At 34.8% G+C, this 18,207-nt stretch overlaps 2 protein-coding genes across 2 annotated transcripts in view; one reads left to right on the top strand and one right to left on the bottom strand.

The window, feature by feature from the left end:
* Positions 1–18,207, bottom strand: part of LOC126776810 (transcription factor Sox-6) — a 488,433-nt gene that overhangs the window by 161,904 nt on the left and 308,322 nt on the right. The gene's annotated exons all lie outside the window — the stretch shown is intronic.
* On the top strand, positions 6,192–17,574 carry LOC126776759 (hemicentin-1-like). Its single transcript, XM_050499501.1, has 17 exons — positions 6,192–6,438; positions 6,563–6,792; positions 7,867–7,998; positions 8,367–8,453; positions 8,694–8,822; positions 9,489–9,654; positions 10,252–10,433; positions 10,810–10,882; positions 11,473–11,633; positions 11,709–11,880; positions 12,736–12,984; positions 13,071–13,143; positions 13,471–13,676; positions 13,751–13,928; positions 16,629–16,723; positions 17,073–17,226; positions 17,396–17,574. Exons 1-17 carry the CDS (start codon positions 6,240–6,242, stop codon positions 17,523–17,525), a joined length of 2,616 nt encoding a protein of 871 aa, XP_050355458.1. The 5' UTR covers positions 6,192–6,239; the 3' UTR covers positions 17,526–17,574.

Raw genomic sequence — 18,207 nt, 5'->3', positions numbered from 1 at the left:
ATGTAGGTCTGTTTTGTGCAAGCTCGTCTGGCTAGGTGCCACCCACTCATCGCATGTTCTACCACCAAACAGCAATACTTAGTAATGTTGTATTCCGGTTGGATGGGAGAATGAGCCAGTTAATACAGGCACAAGGGTCATAACGTCTTTGTTCTCAAGATTGGTGGTAACGAAAGTAGTTTTTAATATTTCTTACGGCGAAAATTTCTATAACCGGAAGTGACTTACCATTCACCTATTTATATTATAAAAATGGTCCTGACGTATAAGATAAGATAATAGTTAAGACTAGCTACCCAACTCGGCTTCGCACGGGTACAATAATCTACATAATGACTCCGTCGTTACTTTTAACCGAACTAGTCCGAGCTTATCGCCTTCAAACAGACAGACAGACGCGGCGGGGCACTTTGTTTTATAATATGTAGTGACCAACCAATGAAAGAATATGTTTAATAAGATTTAATTAATAAGTGAATTTTATTTGTGACCTTAAATAAAGACCTTAAATATAAAACTCGGCGCGCCACTTGCGTAGCACATGGTTACGTTGCGTTGCGTTGCACATTTGTTGTGTAGATAATGAACAAGTAACCGACATGTTTTTCAATTTATTGGTATATATTTACAGGAAGATGGACGAGTAATATGTATATGTGTGAGTATATGTAATATGTGCGTAAATTGTGCGTTATTATTATTATTATTATTAGATACTTAAATAGAATACATTACTTATGAAATTATTTAATGAAGCAATGTTTAATTGGGTTTCAAAACTCTTTTTTTTTTCTTTTTTATTTAAATCATATATAAAAACGTAATGATTATAACACAATCCAAGAATGTAATAATAAAGTCCTCCAGACCAATTTTGGCCACGGTGGCCAATCTCAAGAGAGATTAGCCAACTGCGCAGGAGATATTATAGGGCACAAGTGTGTGCGCAAACACAGGTGCACTTTTTGTTCCCTAACTCTCATAATCCGATGGGATGACCGGAAAGAGTTCTAGTGCTGTTTTCCAATGCAAGAGGGTGTATACACTTCCAACTTCCAGACTCCAGGCTGCTACATAAATTTTCTGACAGAAAAACTCCATAACTTTTTATTGGCCCGACCTGAGAATTGAACCCAGGATATTCGGGTCTGCGGCCTTACATCAAGCCACTGGACCAACGAGGCAGTCGAGATCCAAGAATATATAAAGTAAATTTATGTATAATCGTTAAGCAGACTGGTAAATTGGCCGCTAGAAAGCCAACACACACACAGTCAACACTGTCCATAGATATTGGCGCTGTGAGAATTATTACCTTTACTCATAAAGCCAACCCGCCACCAACCTTGGGAACTTTTGCCTGTAGTTACACTGGCTTAGGAACGCTTAAACATTTTTTATTAATTTTATAAATAAAAAAAATGCTTGACTTATTCACAAATTATTCATCGCTCATTTTGCAAACATTTTCCCTATAGAAAATTAAGTTAAATTATTCAATCTAATTTAAAATATTTCTTTCCTTGTTCAATATTGAGTAAATAAAAAAATAACCGGTAATCAATACTGTATATATAAATAAAAAAAATGTGTTTGTCTGTGATTTCAAAATAACTTTTTTAAATTTAAAATGGCTATTTGCAAGTTACAAAAACAACTATTTTTTATTTTTGTCACCTTTTAGCATCGTAAATTATCCTTCACTTCACTTTATAGCATCAACCAAAGGCTCTCATCGCCATATATTAACGCAAGGTCGTATAAAGAATTATACTTACAATATTATTATTTTTTTATAACATCTCCACAGGCTTTTGTGTTTATTTCGTTAGTTGCATATTTACAGTACATTATGTACATATTATATACTACCATATTCATTTTTTTTTAAACTGTTTCTCGTATTACGCACCAAAAGGATTAACACGATATAAAAAAATTAGGAAAGGTGAAAATAAATGTCTCGTTTTAAAAATAAAAGTCTGATAAGGCATTGTGCAAGCTCGTTTGGGTAAGTACCACCCACACATCACATATGATATCGCGAACTGACAATATAAAGTATTGTTGGGTTCCTGCTTTGAGGGGTGAATGAACTAATACATGCACAGAGAAAAGAGAAATAACATCTTAGTTCATAATAATAAATCAGTTGGTGGCGGTTACCACTTACCACCAGGTAGCCAAAATCCCAGTCAGCCTATATATTTAAAAAAATGTATCTATTTTTTTAATGTAGATACTTCTTTCATAACAGTTCAATATCGTTTTATTATATTCATTGGTTTCGATATATACTAATGTATATGTCATTAAGAGGTGATTAGAAAACACTCACATAGGTTGTTTACGTAAGGCCGATAACGTGTATATTTTTAATTGACATTATTTATGTTCTAATTAATTATTGTGCATAAACTAACAATGCCAACAAATAATAAAAAGTGCCATCTATGTTTAATTACAATGAACTAATTTCATTCAATATTATTCGTTAGTTTTGTTTTTTTTTTAATTGGCAGAAGGTTAACCGATTGAAATGAAACAAAATGTATCTATTTATTTATTTTTGTAATCTTCAAATTTTTATATTAAATTTTAATTATATCAATCGTCAAATCCAGACTTAAATATATAAGATTTTTTATCTACATCTTAATATTTAAAGATGAAACTATCAACGCGATTGTAGAGCTGGAGGAAATAATTGAACATAATAAATTTATTATAATTTAACATTTAAATACAAATATATTTTTAGTTCTGATGCATTAATATATCACACATATTACAACGGTCCAACCGGATGCCGGAACTGATAGGACATTGTGCACTTCATGAAAATGAAGGTCTGATGAAGAATAGATTGTTAATAATAACTAGACGATAGTGACGACTCGATCTGCTGCAATTTTGATGTGAATCATCTATTGCCGCGCCGATTAAAGTCATATGACGTGACGGCAAACATGACGTCCTAAATATTCATGTTCGTAGAATATATTTTTTATATAGTATATGTAAATCGGGCCTAGCGGGCTTGCCGGTAACTGGGGGCCTTTTTTTGGGCGCATCTGCCATTAAGGGAGGGGTTTGCCCATACTCGCCGCGCTGGGCAGGCGCCATGACATACGGTGCCGAAACGTGGACACTAACTGCGGGACTAGTCCACAAATTCAAAGTCGCTCAGCGTGCTATGGAGCGAGCTATGCTCGGAGTATCTTTGAAGGATAAGATCAGAAATGAGATTATCCGGAAAAGAACCGGAGTCACCGACATAGCTTGCAAAATTAGCAGGCTGAAGTGGCAGTGGGCTGGTCACGTATGTCGTAGGACCGATGGCCGTTGGAGCAGACGAGTCCTAGAGTGGAGACCGCGAATCGGCAAGCGCAGCGTAGGGCGCCCTCCAGCCAGGTGGACCGACGACCTTAAGAAGGTGGCGGGCACCAACTGGATGCGGAAGGCGGAGGACAGGGAGCTTTGGCGCACCTTGGGAGAGGCCTATGTTCAGCAGTGGACAACGATTGTCGAAGTACTGCTGCTTTACGATAGAATAACTGATGAATGGGTGGTACCTACCCAGACGAGCTTGCACAAAGACCTACCATCAGTAAATATATAATTAATATATAATTCATCTCGTGTTTGAGGGTGAAGGAAAACATAATAAGTCGTCTGGTAATAACGTTGAGAAGTACAGTCTTTATGAAAATTCATCACCTCAGTGTGTTTGGAGTTCTGGGCGTTGGTGATCACTTATCATCAGGTGGCCCATATGCTCGTCCGCCAACCTATAATATAAAAATAAGAGAAGGTTGAATGCACATTGTTAAGCTCATTTTTAAATAGTGTTCATTCATCACTTGATCAATAATTTTGAATATTTATAAGCTTTCTTAAACCTTTTTTCTTTGGTTTAGCATTTTTGAAATTTTCGTCGTAACTTAGATCAGCACTGATAATATCAAGTGATAATACAGAGGAGAAAAATAAATTATTATTCAATAGATTTATATTAATACTTAGAAGCCTTTAAGAACGCGCCTTAAGCCAGCAGCCGACTGATTTAAAAAAAAAAAGATATTTTCAAAGTATGGGTGTAACCCAAAGCGACCGGAGATGTTACTCGCGAAAGAAAATTTAGTAAGCGCCAAAAGCTTTTTATATTTACAAAAATAAAACGAAAGAGTTTTATTAAACAATATCTTATGGCCACCTTAGATTATTATTTGTAAATATAATTAACTACTAATTTTTCGTCTCAATGCCCTACATTACGAGTATAAATCAAAAAAATATAATGATTAGAGGATATTTCGTGATTTATTCAAACAAGAAAATCAAGAAAATTATATTATTTTATATTTTTGATCAAATACAAAAGAACATTGAAAATAAGGTTTTTATAATACATGTATATATAATATTTTATATTTAATTTTGGAATTGATTTACCAATGTGAAAACAAATAAAATATTATTAATTTTGTTTCATAACTTCTTAATAATGACTGCACATACTGAGACTGAAGGTAGGATTTAGCATCATGTTGCTGCTTAACGTAAATACTATTTCTTCCTTAATTCCTCAAATTAATCTATCTCCATGTGAATGAGGTATTTCGTGAAATTTTATAGTTGATTCATAGCAGTTTTATTTTTCTTAGCGATGTTACACATAATACATACTGAGGCGTGATCGTAGTAAAAAGAAAATTATGGTGCGTTCCTGAATAATATTTGTGACAGGAAATCCCGTCGAGTACACGGTAAAGTTATTTAATTATATATAATTAACAATATTATTGATTTATGACAATAAAAATGGCTAGCGATCATTTCGGTTCATGATTTGCTCATGTTTTTTTTATAGAAAAATTTTTATAAATTAATTGCTCATGTCATACGAATATTTTTTTAATATTTTTGAAGCACTGTAAATTGACAACGCAGAGGTAACATACGTCAGATATTAAGGGGAAAAAAATAAAAATATGTGCTCTTTCACAATGTTAATAATAATCAAACAATTCAGCTCTGCCAGGTGTGCATATCATAAGCATTTTATAAATCATAAAAATAGCTTACAAAATAGCAAAAAAAAAGCAAAAAAAGCAAGAGGCCGAGTTTTCACGGATGGAAGGAATCTGAACTGCAGCGTCAGAGACAGACATGAGCGAATAATGATAATAATGGCAGTATGTACCATTATTTGAAAGCACTGTTAATTGACAATGCAGCGCTACCATATTAGCCCACACGGTCCTATTATCACTGTTAATAAGGTCACCACATGATTAAATCATACAAAATTTTGTTCGCCATCTCTCTACCCAATACGAATAATGTTCTAAATTTAGTTTTCCTGTCAAACTTGATAATTAATATAATATTATCGTATTGTTCGAACAAAGTTGATTCTAGTTAAACCTTTGACACACGAGGAAATTAAACTTCATGTAAAAAGATTCGAACCGCAATTTGCGTTTATGCAAATATGGCATCTATTTTAATAGCATTTATGATTAATTTTATTTATCGTTCCTGATTTTTGAAAGATATAAATCCGAGGTGTCGGGCATAATGCCCTTGTTGTGTAGCGAATGAGTTAGGCCATAATGTTATCTAAAGCTAATTATGTATACAATTTGTTGCATTAAGTGGTAGATATTTAACGGAAATAAAAAATCGCATTATATACATAAAATTATTTTCAAAAAACAAACGTTCAATGTTTTTTTTTTGTTTACATATTGTTCATTAGAATATTTTATATCGTAATTTGCCTCATCAGATTAAGAGACTATCTATACTGCGGAATACAGCTAACAACCTAATGGAGTTTGACTAGATGCAGTTATTAAATACCTACTTAGGGGGTAAAATACTCCCTTAAAATCCCGTTTACATCACGCTACGAAGATCACTGTTGTTTTAGTTGGGTCGATATTTTTTTTACAAACGAAGATTGTGAACAATTATTATTTGTCATGGCTTTAAATAAAAACTCTTAGCTTAATATTTCAAACCTGTTATTTCCAGGTTAGAATGTTTCTTAATGTATATAATGAATACTTACAGCAATAATCTAACGAAAATGTAGCAAAAACTAAAACTTGTCTAGACCGCTATAAACATAACTTGGCCTTAACAAAGTTAACGTTTATTGCACTTAGAAATTATAGCACGTTTTAGTCCGTAATCATCTATTAGTAAAGTACCATCTAAATAAGTACATAATGTATTTAAAATATTTTCTACTTCTGTTCCTAGGAGTTCAGCATGTTTCAGGGAAAAAGAGTTTTACAATTGTAATGGACACGACGAAATCGATGGAAGACGAAATTTACTTTTTGAAAGTAAACATAGCATCCATAATAAACTCGATTAAAAGTCAACAATTCTTCGATTATATATTAATACCGTTCGGTGATGAAGGTAAGATCTTTCAAATATTTGTATCAATTTCAAATACGATAATTATTTGAATTTTGATTTCACCAATGGTTTATGCTAGATTAAATACTCTTTGTTTTTCATTTATTTATTTTTTCGACCCAAGATGTAGAGCCACCTATAAAGTCATCAAATCCTGATGATCTTGTTGATATCATACAATTCATGGAAGCGAGTGGAGGGCAAGGTTGCCCTGAAAATTCTTTAGGTGCTATAGAGACAGCGTTGCAAGCCAGCTTACCAAACTCTTACATCTATGTCTTCACTGATGCTGAAGCAAAGACTCACAGTCAACTGGAAAATATAAAACAACTGTGTCGGACTCGCCGAAGCCAGGTACCTAAAGCATAATTCATAATTCTTAAATAACTAATTCACTTTAAAAACATTCAACCTCAATGACACCTTTTGTTTATTGAATTAATTATTTTAATTACAAAAATAATAAGAAAACAAATTTTTACATTATAAGCAATAAATAACTTTTTACTATCCATTTCACGAATTACATTTGATGTAAAAAAGGAAGATTACAATCCAATATAAAAATCTAATACAAGTGTAACATGAATCTAACAACAAGTCGAAACGTTTTATGAGACCACGATCGTGCTTTTTGCATGTTCAAACATGCGAAGACCGAATTTGTTTCCAATCATTGATTCAATGATATTTCGTTATTGGTTTAATGTATTTTACAGCTTTATTTTATTTATTCATTGGTCTATATCAAAGGTTTGTTGATTATATTTAGATATAAGTAAGTAATATACTGATTATATTTGGATATAATAGTCCGTAAATGATACTCCACTCCAAACTGATTTTTAGTATAGGTAGGCGGACAACCATATCGGCCATTAGACGGTAAGTAGTCACCAACGCCATTGGCACTTTAAGACATATCAACCATGTCTTATATTATATCCCTAGTGCTTAGCAGTACCACCAAGTGTACACAGGTTGACGGCTGGACATGTAGTATTTCATCCAACACGTGCAAGTTTTTATTTATACAATGTTTTCATTCACCGTCGAGTATGAGATTAAATATAATATCAACAACATTTGAACCCGCGATCTTAGATTATGATCCACGTGTTTTGTCTCGGCTCTGGACAAGCTGATATTTGAAAACTGAAATTAAGTGCAGTTGATAAGCGCCCATAATCTTTTTATACATATATGTATATCGCTGTGACTTGTAACCCTATTTTAAAACACTTGTTTTTTCAACTCAAAACTTTGTTGCCTATCTAAGAGGACATTACATCAACCATTAGTCTATTGTATTGTAGTGTATTATATCAAGTGTTTGTTGTTACTATAATATGTTAATTATATTATTGTATCACTTATTATAAAATAAAGTGATTATTATTATTGTTATATCAATGTTTATTTTTACAGGTAAACATATTTAAAAGTGATGAATGCGAGCGAAATACTTCAAATCAAACTGAAAGAGATACTATTTATTACGAAGTAACTAGAAGCTGTGGCGGAACTGTTTTTCGTTTGAATTTAGGAAATTTACGAGACGTGAGTATAATCATTACATATTATAAAACAAAGTTCTTCGCGTCGTGTCAGTCTGTCTGTCTGAGAAAAAAATCATGACGACTAGAAGCTTCACTGACGTAGGCTGCGTGAACGAATAGTTACATTATGTATTACGATATAAAAAAATGTATAAAAACCTTATTTGACCTGTGCGAAACCGAGACGGATTTGCTACTCATCCATTTATATAATTGTCGGTTATAATTCTAATTAAATACCAGCTTTGATTGAATATGTTAAAATGTTCTATAGTTAAAAATGTTCTATAGTTAAAATATTAACCTCAAAATTGCGATGAGTATGATATGTCAATTATTATTTTTAAAGTATGTATTTTTTTTACACAGGTCTTTAAGTACATCAAAGAAATAACCAAAGTCGATTGGACTGACGTCAATACGCACGAAGAGTTTACGAACAATAAACAGTACACTGTAAGTTAATGCTATTCTTAATCGATATTTTTTTAATGACATAAGTGTGTGTTTATATAATGAGGATGTTCGCTTGAACGATTTTTGCAATGTCTCTTGGGAGACTAGCTAACTGCTCAGAAGATATCGAGTTGACGACAAAAGTTGCAATCCACCCCATATTCCCTCTCTTTATCTGATGGGATGGCAAACCGACCCACTATTGAAAATTCCAATAGGTAATTTTTTTTAATATTTCAGTTGACAATTGATACGTACACGAAGGAACTCATTGTAGCCGTCTCTGGAAAGTACCCGACGTTACAAATATCAAATAACTTTGGAGACAGTCCTCATATAGAAAAACTAATCGCGACTCATTCGATGCTTGTAAGTATTTTAAAATAAGCAAATTATCTTTTGCCAGAAACGGACATATTTTAAGTTGTTTGTAAAAGTAGCATCACTTTATGCTTTTAAACAATCAGTTGTTTCTCTCCAAGATAATAATTTTATTTGCTTCTCTCATTCTAACAAAAACAGTATGTACATATATAATTATTCAATCACCACAGACTAAGAGGCCACGCCCTTCTTTAAGTTAATTGCTGATATTTTTTATAGTATAGTTATAGTTTAGTTTACAGTTTATAGTATTATTATTTTTTATAGTATAGGTTGGCGGATGAGCATATGGGCCATCTGATGGTAAGTGGTTCCCTACGCCCATAGACATTGGCATTGTAAGAAATGTTAACCATCGCTTATATCGCCAATGCGCCACCAACCTTGGGAACTAAGATGTTATGTCCATTGTGCCTGTAATTACACAACGAACAATAATTAATTAATTACAAGTATTTTATAAAATAATGTCCAAAGTTGGTGCATTGCAAGCAATAACTATTGCATTTACACAGCACGGCCCCCAAATAAATGGGATAAGAGCAAGCAAACTATGAAAATAAAATGTAATGAAAATCAACATTTATTTACTTTTTTTAACATACAAATAAAAATTAAAAATAGCCACTGTACAAATACAATTTATTTAAGGTAATTCGTATACAAGTTGCGCAACTAGGTGACTTTACCACTGATGTAGGGTGCCAAGGGATTGGAGCAGTTACATTTTACAAAAGAAATGAAGTACAGTTTCGATATGGATTCTCTCCTCTACAACCGAATAGTCTCCAAGAAACTGCATCACGGCCGATACCAGGTTTATGTTATTATTGTTTTTTTTGGAAATATTTTATAAGATTTGAAATCGGAAATATGAATTTCGCCATTCTTTAATATTGAAATATCAAATGAGCGAAGCTGACCCATCAGAGTGCGTAGATCTTAACAGAGAAAGCATCTCTGAACTTTATATGCTATATAATGTGGTTGTAATAAATTTCAAGCAACGTGGTGATGGAAAACCTCGGTGGTAACCTGCTATCACATGTATATCTCATGCTGTTGGAGTGTATTAGTAAGCTTTTTTTATTATGAAACTTTGTATTCTCCACAGATATGTTCTCCGTGCTTTCGGTGTACCTATCGTTTTATTGTTTGGTAGTTTTATGTGCCTGCATGTTTTCATTCCCAGGCAGCGTCAAAATAAAATTTTGAATTGCATTTTGTCTACATCTTGTTTTGTCTGAGTTGTGTTTCTTGATGTCCCCGATTGATCTTTGGGATTCTAGATTATTCTGGTCTGGATGGTGTTCGGCCAGCCTGTCCATATGTGGATAGTAAGCCTTAAAGGAGAGGCCTTTAGAGGAGATTTTTATCCAGTTTGTTTAATTTAATGCAACTTTTTAATTTTTAGGACTAATGAACTATATACTGATAGCACTTCCTGTTGATTCATCATCAGAACTGGTATCAGTTAATATACAAACAGCTGATAAGCAGATATTTGAAAAAAATGCACATTATACAGTCGATGCAAACAAAGGTCTTTATCTTGTTCAAAGTTATTTTGCGCCACAGACAGCTTTCAAAATATTGGTAAATAATATTATGTTGTATCATATTTTTTTATTAACGAACTTACGTATATATGATGTTTAGTAGATGACTAGTTGAACAGTGCTGTGTATTCTTCATTCTTTTATGAGAGAAAGAGATAAATCATTGTTTAACTAAACAGTCGCTAAGCAACGTTTATAAAATATAAGGACGTAAGTTTTTGTACAAAGTATTACTTTTAAATATTTTTCGAAGAACAGGCAGTTTCCTAGCAACCACTTTAATACATAGATGTTTATTTTTTTTCTTCATAACATTTGTTTTCATTATCATTTGATGAATGCCACTAACTATATTGTATATAATGTTGTATACTTTGTTCATTAATTTTTTTTTTTTAATTTAATGTATCTAGGTAGTATGTCGAGACAAGATGAATTATCAAGAAATAACGGGTAGCACCGAATTTCTTCATCCACAACAAACATGTAAGATTTTCTTAATCTATATTTATAGCTAGTCTTTATAGGCTATAGGCTTATGACAAGAATTCGTCTAAAAACTACACTCGAAGGCGTAATAAGGAAAATGGTTTACTTCTTTAGTATTATCAAGAGTTTTAAATGCTTGTGTAACAATACACCTAGGATTTATATTATAGAGCTAAAGAATTAATAATTATTGTATAACGCGATAGTTAGAAACCAGTACTTCGATTTAAATAAAGTTTTTGGATCATGTTTATGTTTTTTGTTAGTTAAAAAATGCGAGAGCAGAAAGTAAGTTTAACGTCAACTAAAAGGGTATGAAACCGCAAGACAAAGATATTAATCTATAAATATCTATAAGTGAAATATCACTCATCACGAGATCTCTTAAATTATCTGCCCCGACGTAGACGCTCACTAAGAACGGATTTTACGCAAATCCTATCCAAAATGCATTTCTCTTATTATCCACCAATGTAAAGCCGGGACAATAAGTTAGTACATAATACTTATTCATATCATAATTATTTCTCTCTAATCTTAAAACTTATTACATAGATTTGATGATCAAACTATTCAATTTCTTCTAGTAAATATTCCACGAAAATTTACTCCGAGGGCAGAAGTAATAAAACCAGAACAGACTTTAATAGATTTTGGAACTAGTTATAAAACGGCTTGCAAAGTATTCGGGTTTCCTACACCAGTTATTTGGTGGGAAAATGATTTGGAAGAAAGAATACCATCTCAGGTATTGTCATTTAAATCTGTATTATCGTCTGCTATTTTTATGTACATTGTTAAGTTAAATTTATTAAATTTTTAGAGCGCTCTACTTGAAATGCCTTCCACGTATATTAGTTACGTAACAATCGCCAATACAACAAGGAACGGAACGCTTACATGCAAATGTAAAAATGATGAAGGAGAAAACGAAGCATCAGTCGATCTATACGTCAACAGAACTTTCGTATTCGACGTCATCCAGTATCCAACAGGTACATTTTATTAAGCGATAATAACATATAGATAGATTAAAAGATAGATTAGAGAAACACATAAACCAGATAATGAAGAAGAAGAATAAAATCTATTGTTTAAAAAAGTGTATGTGCAATAGTGTGACGTCGCAAACTTTCTTTTTTTATAGAATGGGTTGACAGACGGGCAAATAGTCTATAGACGTTGGCATTGTAAGAAACATTAACCATCCCTTACATCGCCAATGCGCCACTAACCTTGGGAACTAAGATGTTATGTCTCTCGTGCCTGTAGTTACGTTCACTTACCCTTTAAACCGGAACACAACAATACTTAAGCACTGCTGTTTTGCACTAGAATATATGATGAGTGGGTATATATGAGTGGTAATAAATATTTTTATTCTACCACCGAACATCTATACTTTATGGTACTTTATTTCGGCTTAAACGTAAACTCAAGTTTCTGAAAGTCTGACCAAAATTAAATTATGTAAAATTATGTATGCATCAGTATGCATCCATATTAAAGCCAAACTATTTGTTTTGGCTTAGAACAATGTTACAAAACCAGGAGGTTTATAAGCTAATGTGATTAAAGGCCATAATTAAAGCTATCACATATTAGAACCAATGTTTATCATATTGACCTTGTATCGAGTAAGTTTTATACTTCTTGCGAAGAATTTTATTATTTTGTAAGTAGTGCTTTTTGTATATTTTTAATTTGAAGTCAAAATCAAATTAATTAAATATGCATTATGATAAAATTAGAAAGACGCCAATGCTTTACTCAACCACAGTTGAATAATATGTTTTGCAATCTATATAGACAATGTTTTTTTATTAAATAAATTTAATACGAATTTTTAGATGAGACTGTAGAGTATGGTACTGAAGGAAGGCTCTACTGCGAAGTAAATGCATATCCTGATGCTGAAATAAAATGGTATCACAATGATACATTGATTAAAGAAACAAAAAATATTATTATTTTACAAGATGAACATATTCTTTTAATAAAAAACATGACATTAAACAGTACTGGAGAATATAAATGTGAAATCGAAAATGATGTTGAAACGAAAACGTATGTGGCTAGCGTTTATATAACAGGTTTAGGTAAGATTTTGTTGGAATATTCTTATATAAGTTATTACATAAATTGTAACATACAAAACATTATATTTTTTATTAAACATTTTCAGAAGCACCCAAAATTAAAGTAAAGGATTTGGAAATCATTTTAAAGCCAGGAGACTGGACAGAACAACAATGCACGTGAGTGATATTTTTATTTCCGTCTATAGTAATAACACTGTCCAGAGAATTTGACTTATTATTATTATTATTAAAAAAATTAAGCGAACAAATATTTTCAATATTTAAACCGCTTAATACAAGTATTACAGACTTTAGTTTATATTTAATTCATTTATTGTAGTATTGGAATAAGTTTTTGTTTTAATAATTTTAATAATCGTTACTAATACTTTAATAATAAGCGTAAACTCAGTGAGTAGTTGAAGTTAGTAAGAATATTATCAGTCCACGGTAGTCAGACTATGGATAGATAAACTAATATACACATTATATGCACTTTTCCAGTGTCTTGAGAGGCATACCGACACCTGAAGTTTCATGGAAATACAAATTAAACAGTGGTGACTACGATAATCTCCCTGAAGGCGTTTATGTGGATGGAAAATCGTTAAAAATTGCGTCAGCTGATAAAGAACATGAAGGTTTTTATGTTTGTGAGGCATCAAACATTTTAGGAGTGGATGCGCAAGAATTTTCGGTGAAAGTACAATGTAAGATAATCTTTATAGCATTTATTTAGCTACCAAGAACCCCACAATTTACCCAGCTTAATAATTCACGACAGATGCACCGAAAATAAAAAACGGCGATGAATTTAAAGATGTCAGAGAAGGCGATTTCGTTGTTCTGCCATGTGACGTAGACGCTGTTCCTAAGGCAAATGTTCATTGGGACATGTATCAAGATGATGTCATGGTGGTTTTCGACGAGCATCATCAGACCGATGAAGAATATACTCATAGGTATGGCTTATGATTAATTTTCAAAATAGTAAGTCTCGCAGTAAATATTGTTTTATATATTCGCCGGAAGGGCAAATGACTCTACTCCACCTGATGGTAAGTGGTTGTAGAGTCCATACGCGAAGACGGCCAGTACAGAGGGGAAAAAGGTTCTGCACTAGCCGCCTTCGCCTTGCCGGCCCGCAAGATGCCTCTTCACGCCTCGTTTGAAGGAACCCGGGTAGTAAGTGGAAGTGCGACAAAGAAAGGAGTTGCCAAATTTCTTTGTTCGCGATGGAATTGATGTCACAGTTAGGCGGTAACATCGAGAACCAGCTCGCGTGGATTTAAGAAGGAAGGGGGAAGCAGGAATTAGAGAGAATAATTCCTCAGAGCACTCGCCGTGATACAGTCGATAGAAAGCGCTCAGTGCTGCTATCTCGCGACGCAATTGTAAAGGTTCAAGGGTGTTTGTGACCAATTACGTCGCCAATAATGCGTACTGCACGTCGCTGCAACCGGTCCAAGGCCTCCAGTAGGTACTTAGCGGAGCCATTCCAAAGGTGCGAGCAATATTCAACGCAAGACCGTACCTGTGTTTTGTATTACAGGCACCGTTGTTGTGGCGTGAAAAAACGCCGCACCTTGTTCAGAACTCCGAGTTTCCGTGAAGCTGTTTTTAAAATAGCCTCGATGTAATCCCTTGGACTAAGGTCGCAGCAAACGTCCATCCCCAGCATGGCGATTTGGCTTTGTATCATCAGCGGTGTGCCACAGAGGGAGGGAAGAGGGAAAAATGTTGACATTTTCGCCGTGAGAGCGCATACCTGTGTTTTCTTGGCATTAAACTCAACAAGATTATCAGAGCCCCATTTGGCGATGAGCTCTAACGTCCTATCGAGTTCAATGAAAAGATCCTTCCGCCTCTCCTCAATTTCCGCTCGCCCAGCCACTGCACGTCCGTGGTATCCACCATGCACTGTACTATCGTCTGCATAGCAATGTATGTTCCCAAGAGAGAGCATATCATTGATATGCAGAATAAAGAGTGTGGGAGATAGCACAGATCCCTGGGGGACCCCAGCATTCACTACATAGAATTGTGAAGCGCAACCATCAACTAAAACACGAAGGTTACGCTTGTGTAGGAAGCTGGCAATCCAGGTGCATAGCTGAGCAGGCAGACCATATGCCGGCAGCTTGGAACAGGCGCGTTAACACAGAAGACAGCTCCGCTGCGCACTTCTATGGCTGGTATTAAATCGGGACCGCTAGCTTTCCGTACATCAAGTGATTGCAGCTCCGCACGCACATCACGTTGCCTGATTTTGATGTCAGGCATCGTATGGCCACATGAAGGTATTGTACAATCATCGATGACGGAATTGTCGGCAAAGAGTTTAGCCAGGAGATCAGCTTGCTCTTGCGGACTGTGAGCTAGCGATCCGTCCGGATTTCTGAGCGGTGGCAGCGAAGGTTGGCAGAAATTGTTTTGCACAGACTTGGTCAGACGCCAGAAGCTACGGGAGCCCCTAGGATGCGAAACAAGGTCATGACCAATCTGTACAATGCGCTGTGCATCCGCTCTCGTGTATGCCTTTCTACAGGACTTGGAATTTTATTGTAGTTTGCTTTCAGTGAGTCAATGTTAGATGCCCCGCTAATGCAGCCGTTGATCCACTTGCGATATGCCGCCTGCTTAGATGATACAGCATCGGCACATTCACGAGTGAACCAACGGTTACGCGTACTCCTACTGACGAGATCTGAGCTAGGAATGTAGTATTCCATTCCCAACATGATCTCGTCAGCAACAGCAGCGGCACTAGCTGTCGGGTCATTCCTACTGAAGCAACGTTCCTTCCAAGGGACCGACGCATAGTAATCGCGCATACCGTCCCAATCTGCCGACTTATAGTGCCAAACGCGACGTTTGCATACCGCTAGTGGCGGCAACTTGGCCTGTGGCACTCTGGTAGATATAAGGCTGTGATCCGAAGAGTCAAGAGGAGCCTGAACCTCAACCTGATATTCCATCGGGTGAGAAGTCAGCAGAAGGTCCAGTAGAGAAGGTGCTTGCCCATCAATGTCTGGGATCCTGGTGGGCTGATCAACCAGTTGGGTCAAGTCATGTGTGAGAGCAAAAGCATGAGCAGTCCTTCCAGCATGGTCAGTTTTGAGGGATTTCAACAATGATTCGTGGTGAGCATTAAAATCCCCCAAAAATACCAATTCCGCGTTAGGAAATTGCTCTTGCGCAGCATCTGCCACCCGACTAAGATGGTCAAACAATCGGCTTGTCTCCAAGTCACCATTGTGGGATCTGTAGATGCACACGTAGACTCGACTCTGACGAACCAGGTCCACACGTAGCACCAACATGGAGAAGGAGGGGTCCTCCAAGCAGCGCAGTCGGTGACAGCAAACATCCGTCCTGACGAACAAGCATACTCCGGCTTTCGCTTTGAAGGATTCTTCAAGCGTGTAGCCGGGATAATTAAGGTAGCTGGTATCGGCAGGACGGAGTATTTATTATTGTTTTGACTTTGTTCGTAAATCTCCAAACATGTTATATATTTCTTTTAGCAAAGACGACACAGGATTTCCTGTGCAATCGAAGGGGGTGAAACGTGTATCACGTTTTTTATCCTCGTTCCCAAAAAAGAGATTTTTTAGAATATGATTTTTATTATATTTTAAATTTATTTTCTTTTCATTCAGGTTTTCCGCTCGTTCCAACGACTCTGGTACATATTACTGCACAGCAGAAAATAATATGGGTCGTGCTGTAAGAACTGTTACGGTAAATGTTCTAGGTAAGAATCGCTTTAACCAAAAATTGATTATTTGAATCAATTGATTCAAATACTTTGATGCTTTTTTTTATTTTATTTTTTTGGTGTGACGACATCAAATAGACGGACGGGCAAATGGGCCAACTAATGGTAAGTGGTCAACCCAGCTCATAGACATTGGCGCTGTAAAAAATATTTAGACATTCCTCACATAATCAATGCGCCACCAATCTTGGTAACAAAAATGTTATGTTTCTTGTTCACTGCATTAATTCTGCAAACAGGAACACAACAATACTAAGTATTGCTGTTTGAGTTATAAACACGTTAATATTGATTGTTTTACAAATATTTATTGATGAAATTTCAGTTCCTGCATATATAGAACCATTGCCATGGAAAAATTTGACAGTTCGAACTGGTGCTACCGTTGTATTGCCTTGTGACGTTAGTTTCGGAAACCCTGTCCCTTCTGCGAGATGGCAGTACGTGGCTAATAACTCAGATACTGTTGTATTGTTAAGGTAATTAAAAAGTAACGTAATAAGGCTTATAAAAGCTTTTTAATTGAGAGCAAAGTCCAACTTTACTGATGTACATGTTGCATAAAGACGATAATCATTTTACAAACGCATGCTGTAATTTTAAGTTATTTAAATAAAAATCTCAGAAAAAATCATCATCTATTTCTAGGGGACATTCTAAAGGAAACCTGAATTTAGTTTTAAAGGATGTAACAAGAAGACAAGAAGGTGCATACCAATGTGTAGCGGAAAACGAAGTCGGACCTGACTCCGTAATAGTTTATCTTAAAGTGCTATAAACATAAGAAATGCGATCATAGTTATTCAATAAACATGTTTTTAAATTAATGCGTCGTATTTATTTGTGCCCTTAGATATGCAAGTTTGAGGACTGTACAGATGTAAAATCTCATCAGTATCCGAAGTCGCTTCACTGTTCACTTGTTCATCGATTCACTAATTTTTAGCTCGAATGGTAAAGAGCCCTGTCACTTGCTTATTTAGTTATGTTACCAACCTTAAAAAGTAGAAAAATTAAGTAAAAAAAATTAAATTAAACGGTTTTATTGAAAATAAAGATAATAATTATGTAGATAATGTACTCAAATAATTCGGTATGTCCTCGTACTAGTCATCATACCACTGTCCTTAGAAATAAAGGGCATTGATCAGACATAAAAATAAAATTGTTGGGCGCATGAAATTTTTGTCAACTCGACCGCTATATCATTATGAATGCTATTTACATATTTACTCAGGTTACGCTATGCCCAACAGGAAGACGGTCAAATTTCAATTATTAAATTTGATACACATAAACCAACAAAAAGGGCATGCTAAACAAAACCGTTTAAAAAGGTGGACGGGCAGATTGGCCACCTGATGGTAAGAAGTCACCACCGTCCATAAAAGTGCCGTTAGAAATATTAACCATTCGTTATTACATTGCTAATGTGTCACCAACTTTGGGAACTAAGATGT

The sequence above is a fragment of the Nymphalis io genome, chromosome 21, assembly GCF_905147045.1.
Source record: "Nymphalis io chromosome 21, ilAglIoxx1.1, whole genome shotgun sequence".
NCBI classification, from domain to species: domain Eukaryota; kingdom Metazoa; phylum Arthropoda; class Insecta; order Lepidoptera; family Nymphalidae; genus Nymphalis; species Nymphalis io.
This window is presented reverse-complemented; position numbering and strand designations above follow the sequence as displayed.

Coding starts and splice junctions, on each gene's coding strand:
- LOC126776759 (XM_050499501.1), top strand. CDS start 6,240: ATGTATTTAAAATATTTTCTACTTCTGTTCCTAGGAGTTCAGCATGTT. Junction 13,144..13,470: donor TGGACAGAACAACAATGCAC/GTGAGTGATATT, acceptor GCACTTTTCCAG/TGTCTTGAGAGGCATACCGA. Junction 13,929..16,628: donor GATGAAGAATATACTCATAG/GTATGGCTTATG, acceptor CTTTTCATTCAG/GTTTTCCGCTCGTTCCAACG.